Below are 6,418 nucleotides of genomic sequence, written 5' to 3'. Positions count from 1 at the left end.
GTGCAATCGACCGGGATTTCGACTTGAGGGTTTGTTTCGCCGAACGTCTACAAGTTCAGGGTTTAAAATGGACTTTTTCCGAAAAAGAGTTAGTGCAAGTTGATTGTCCTTTTCGTTGACTGCCACAGTGGCCCCGCGGCAAGAAAAATCTCATCTCATCACAAGGAATTGCAGCTCCGTAGGCGGCCGATCAACTTTGACTCGAAAAGGACGTAACCACTTGCGCGTGCATGCACCCGTGGACTGGACGGATGGGATGGTGGCTGTGGCGCGTCGTCGTAGCCTGACGGGGCAGGCAGGCTCAGCAACTCGGCCATCTTGGCCGTCAGTCGCTGACTGCGTCCTGCCAAGGAAACCCCGGTTCCTCCGGGCTCCCCACCCCCCGCTGCTACAGTGATGCTTCTCGCCGTCATCGCCGTCGTCCTGCTCCTGCTGCCGCAGGCCATGCCGTTCGAGGCCTCCTCCTGCGACGGCAGCACCTACGCGCCCAACAGCCCTTTCCAGGCGAGCCTCAACCTCGTCGCCGCGGCGCTCCCCGGCAACGCCTCCTCCATGCCGTCCGGCTTTGCCACCGCCGACGCCGGCACGTCTCCCACCCGGGCCTACGCCATGGCGCTCTGCCGCGGCGACGTCAACGCCTCCACCTGCGCCGCCTGCGTGGCCGCCGCGTTCCGTGCCGCCGGCGCGCAGGACAACTGCCCCAACAACACGGGCGCCACCATGTACGAGGACGCCTGCGTCCTTCGGTTCTCCACCGTGCAGTTCCTCGACTTCCTCAGGGCCGACCAGTGGCAGCCCGGAGAGCTTACGTACGGCCTATTTCAGTTTTCTAATGAACCTCTTGATCTTGAATAATTCTGTGTAACTAACGGGATTTCTACGGCTCTGTAAACTGGTTCAAGTTTTCAAATTGCCCCGGCGTCTTCGAATGTCGGGTCAGCACAGGGAGCATGGTTCAGCGCCGCCGCCACGTCCATCCTCACCGCGGTGGTCGACCACGCATTGGCCGCGGCGGGCAACTCGACGACCGCCAAGAAGTACTTCGCCACGGGCGAGGTGGACTTCCAGCCCAGGATCTACGCGCTCGCGCAGTGCCTCCCGGAGATGACGCCGTCACAGTGCCAGAGCTGCCTCGGGACCCTCCTCGTGCAAACAACACCCATGCTCAGCACCAAGCCCCGATGGATCATGGCTTTAGTGGCCTGGTGCAACCTGAGGTACAGCGTGCGGCCGTTCTACGAGGGCTGGTCGATGCTGCGGCTCCCGGCGCCACCACCGCCAGCAGTCGTGCCGCCATCTGTAACTCCAAAGTCTGGAGGAACAGGTAGCACCTACTACACACTTTCAATTTTTATCTTCGTCTGGATAACTGTTATCATTTGTCTGCTTGCTTAGCTCATACTGTGCTACTTCATAATTTTAGTTTCAAGTTTAAGGTTCTCGTTTGGTGTATGGTGTTGCAGGGAAGAAAATGAGTGTAGCAGGAATCTCCGTGGGCATTGTTTGTTCCGTCCTCTTGCTATTTGTTCTTTCGGTTTTTGCTTTCGTTCGATTCAAGAGAAGGACTACTAAGCATTCAGAAGACGACCACCGTGAGTAGCATAACATCAAGCATGTTATATCAGTTTAAGGGCTGGAATTTGCAGTTCCTTGATGACATTTTGTCATACGACACCAGCATTCAAGAAAATTGTGGGAGCACAATGCATGATCTTTGATTTATCGGCGCTGCAAGAGGCAACTGAAAGCTTCTCGGAAAAGAATAAGCTCGGAGAAGGTGGTTTTGGCATTGTGTACAAGGTAAGTAAATATGCAAGACAACCGGGTGGGTGATATCAGTATGCCACCTTCTCTGAGGAAAGACTCTGTTGCAGGGGATACTAGCAGATGGGCAGGAAATAGCAGTGAAGAAGCTTTTGGGAGGAACCGGGAGCGGTTTGCATCAGCTGCACAATGAGGTGCAGCTATTGGCAGAGCTGCAGCACAAGAACCTTGTTAGATTACAGGGGTTTTGCTCGCATCGGGATGATACGCTGCTCGTTTATGAATATATCAAGAATGGGAGCCTCGACAACTTTCTATTCGGTATTTTCCCTCTTCACTCACCTCTCTTGCCCTCCAATAGACTTTATGTGTTATGGATGAAAACAAAATTTGACAGTTCATAGACTCTGCAGAAAAACAAAACATGAATAAAATTGAACATTTAGCTATACACTGAACTTTCACTGTTTAAACAACTAAATATGTACTGTATCATCCCGGTATAATAAGTTACCAGAGCCTAGATTATTTATTACATATTTACATAGTTGAGTTATATAATACTCCCTCCGTTCGGAATTACTTGTCGCAAAAATGGATGTATCTAGACCTACGTCTAGATACATCCATTTTTGCGACAAGTAGTTCCGAACGGAGGGAGTATATGATTGTTCTCTATTTACCTTCCACCACCAAACATGGATTTAGCATTTGTGGGCAATAGAAACCAGTGAGGAAAACACACTGAGCTGGGCGCAACAGCACAACATCATTCTTGGGATTGCCAAGGGAATTTTGTATCTTCACGAGGATTCAAGCATGAGGATCATCCACCGGGACCTGAAACCTAACAACATTCTCGTTGACGACGGCATGAATCCGAAAATCGCAGACTTTGGACTTGCAAGGCTGCTAGGAGAAGGTCATACTCATACTAAGACAGCTAGAGCTGTTGGAACACTGTAAGTTCATACCTCCTGTATCCAAAGTTTCCAACGTTCACGAAACCTTACTGCTCATCCTTTGCAGAGGTTACATGGCACCCGAGTATGCAATACACGGACGCGTGTCGCCCAAGATCGATATTTTCAGCTTCGGTGTCTTGGTCCTCGAAATTGTTACTGGGAGACGGAACAGCAGTTCTGATGATCGCGATGAAGTGAATCTTATTAGTGATGTAAGTGCTTATTTTACTTGATTTTTGTTGCATCTGTTCACTGAAAACTGAAAAGAAAAGACTCATTGATGTAAATTACGTACATGCCATGTTTGATACTGACTATATCTAACAGGTGTGGAACTGCTGGACCAAAGGGACGATATCGCAGATGATAGACCGATCGCTGGATGAACACGCTCGAAGCCAGGCTTTACGATGTATCCACATCGGGTTGATGTGCGTCCAGTCGGACCCTATCGACAGGCCTTACATATCATCCGTCATTTTCATGTTAACCAGGGACAACACGGAGATTCAAGCACCCGCGCAACCTGCATTCTTCTTTGGGAGAGAAGCGGCTTTAGCTTCTCCGGCATATGACCGATCTGATTTCATCCTGGGACAGGATGTCTCTGTGAATGCGGTTACAATTACTGAGCCGTATCCTAGGTAGGTAATGAACCGGTGTGATGTTGAGGCCTAAGGGGTGAGTTGACTGTGGTTTCAGCGAGGATTTTCAGAGATCTGGCCTTGGTTGTAGAATCCCTTTTGTTTCGGGTTGCTTCGATGTCTACGGGCTCAGTTACCCCATTATCTTGTTAGATTTGATTTTATTTTGATTGAATATAAAAATTTATATTATTTTATAAGGTAAAATCGCCTGGACCACTTCTCTATCCGCCATTTGGTCAAGGAATAGTGCAAATATATTGCTTTTTTTATAAAGGGCATTTTTATTAACTCAAAATGTAGCATACAAAGCATAATAAGCAACACCCGACCACAACATAGTTAAGATGCACACGACGACACACCATCATCACGACACTAAAATAAAACCAACATAACTGCAACAGCAAAGCCATAAAAGACTGACATTATACCTATGCCAAAGATGCTAGAGACGGTAGACCAACCCGGAGGTCATGCCTCCATCCATATTGGGTAAAAACCTGCGTGACCACCCTCTCCAACCGCATACACACCGCCGTGAATAGTGGTCGGTACTCCTTAAGGTGTAGAATTGACCACATATGAAGTGAGTGTGTACGTCGAAGAATAACCTGCAAAGGAGAATAGTTTTTGTTATTAAAAGAATAATCATTTCTGCATAGCCAAATCGACCATAATAAGACATACTCTCCCACCCTCATTAGCTTTTAAACATCTTTGGGATTCCATCCAGTCAATGACCATAAATGTTGGCGGACACTTGTTGGTGGATATGAATTGGACACTATTTAGATGACTGGCCATATAAAATGCGCGTACGAAAAAGAAGGTGCTTGATTGTTTCGTCATTAGTATAAAAATTACACTTCTTACTTCCTTGCATATTGTGGCGAGCAAGATTTTATTTGGTTAGCACAACTCCCCTCCGAAGATACCTCATGAAAATTATCACTTTTAGTATAATTTTCGCTCTCCAAATTTCATTATTATTACCCACCGAAATCTCAAAGTGCATGCGTACATAATAAATAGAGTCAACTGTAAATTACCCAGATGTGGTGAGATTCCAAAAAAAGATTTTTCCATGACAAAAAGCGAGGGCCAACTGGATTCCGTATGAAGGAAATATTCAGAGGGGACGAGTTGCACACATCTGCAAGAGTACTGGCCTTGTCGCGAACAATGTGGTACAAAGTTGGATATTATTCTCGGAGACTTGCGTTACCTAGCCAATTATGCTACCAGAAACGAATCTTTGAGCCGTCCCTTATCGTGAATGATCCGAAGTGAAAGAGATGTTTATTTGCTGCCATTAGACTTGCCTAGAAGTGTGAATCTCCATGTTTCCAAAATGCCTAAGACACGGCCTTTTGGTCTAGGTACTTCTTTCGCAGCATGGTTTGCCAAACGTCATCCTCAGCAAGTAGTTTGAATAACCATTTATTAAGTAAGACATCATTCTTCATTTGAAGATCATGAATGCATAGGCCACCTTGGTCTTTTGGTCTGCAAACCACACTCTATTTGCCTAGTCGGTACCTTTTATTATACCGATCTCCCAGCCAAAAGAATTTGAATATGAAGTAATCCAGTCATTTGAGGACCCCTTTTGGGGGTTGGAAGAAGGATAACACAGAGAGAAACATGTTTGTGAAGACATAATTGATCAAGACCAATTGTCCTCTAGCTTAGAGCAACTTGCCTTTCCAACTACTCCATTGTTTCTCATAGTGCTCCTCTAATTGTTTCTACTCCGCGTTAGTGTGGCGTCGATAATGGTCCGGGATTCCCAAAATTTTAATGAGGAATTATCCTTGTGCACAATCAAATAGATCAAGATATGCGGCAACTGCCTCAACGGCTTCTCTGAAGCAGAATAGTTCACTTTGGAAGTTAATTTTAAGCCCCGACATTTGCTCAAAAGCTGAAAGCAAGAACGTCAGGTTTCGAGCCTTGTCCAGGTCATGTTTCATAAAATGAATTGTATCATCGACATATTGCAAATCAAGAGGCCCCCATCCACAAGGTGTGGCTCTACTCCAGCAATTTGACCGTCCTGCTTAGCGCAATCTATCCAAATAGTTGCCAGTGTACTAATATTTGGGTCCTTAATACCCCCCAGACTTATGCACAAGCAGTAGCAACTCTTCGGACGGCAAGGCTTGGTGGAGGGCAACGAAAAACAAACTCAAAACCAGATTACAAGGATATGAAGAAGATCTCCCAAGGCAGAGATCAAGAATACAGAAGACTGAGCTTGGGATTCCCGACAAGGCCCCTTGCTGGGAAGCTAGCGAAGACCCGAGCCATCGTGTCAGCGCTTCACCTCATCGATCAGGCTGTCACTTGTCGTGTTGGTGTCGAGCGGGCAGGTAGTTATGCGAATCTTGTCTGGGCACGTGTTAGCTCGCCGCCGAAGACATGACTTTAATGACACCCATCTCAGGATTGTGTCAAACTAATATGAGGTAGATGGGCGAACGACACAGAAGGAGAGATGTCTCTTGCCTGGGAGCTTCACCAACATGACACCTCGCGGCGCTATGTGTTTGTCCTAAGCTAGAGTTAGGTATTTGGCACTGTAGCTGATGAGGACATCAATACCATTGTTACACCCACAGTCCCTGCTGCTATACATACTGGACCAATTACTAGAGTTCGCGCACGCCAACTAAATTACCAGGTACTTTCGTTTCTTGGTAATGATTCTAATGTTCATGAGAATATGATGCTGCCTAAATTGGATACATTTGTTTTGCTTACAAATGAAGGGCCTAGCTTGGAGAAGGATGAACATTGGAGCAAGAACAAGCATGGAGATGATGGCATGCGCAAGGGGAACAAGATAGAGTTACAAGTGATGATTTCAGGTCTTTGAAGCCACCATAACGAGTGCATGAAGCCTTGGACGAAATATACAAGATGTCACTTCATAAATTTCGTCGAGAGGCTATTATAGGTGCTGCGTCACCTTTTTATTGGGCCAGGCCCATGTAAATTCGAAATACATAAGTATAGACTATTTTTAGAGTCCGTATGTGT

At 46.6% G+C, this 6,418-nt stretch overlaps 1 protein-coding gene across 2 annotated transcripts; it reads left to right on the top strand.

The window, feature by feature from the left end:
* The first annotated feature begins 256 nt into the window (after positions 1–256).
* LOC123044625 (putative receptor-like protein kinase At4g00960) lies at positions 257–3,580 on the top strand. 2 transcript variants are annotated; one of them, XM_044467427.1, is made up of 8 exons: positions 257–809; positions 903–1,324; positions 1,464–1,592; positions 1,679–1,800; positions 1,875–2,085; positions 2,657–2,726; positions 2,794–2,941; positions 3,057–3,580. In XM_044467427.1, the coding sequence occupies exons 1-8, from the start codon at positions 397–399 to the stop codon at positions 3,375–3,377; spliced, it is 1,836 nt and encodes a 611-aa protein (XP_044323362.1). In that variant the 5' UTR covers positions 257–396; the 3' UTR covers positions 3,378–3,580. The 2 variants fall into 2 exon arrangements, with proteins under 2 accessions (XP_044323362.1, XP_044323361.1); XM_044467426.1 differs by having other exon boundaries at positions 259–809; positions 2,489–2,726.
* Positions 3,581–6,418: the final 2,838 nt, after the last annotated feature.

The sequence above is a fragment of the Triticum aestivum genome, chromosome 2B (genome assembly GCF_018294505.1).
Source record: "Triticum aestivum cultivar Chinese Spring chromosome 2B, IWGSC CS RefSeq v2.1, whole genome shotgun sequence".
NCBI lineage: Eukaryota > Viridiplantae > Streptophyta > Magnoliopsida > Poales > Poaceae > Triticum > Triticum aestivum.
The sequence above is the reverse complement of the archived record's forward strand: the minus strand, read 5'-3'. Positions and strand labels throughout refer to the sequence as shown.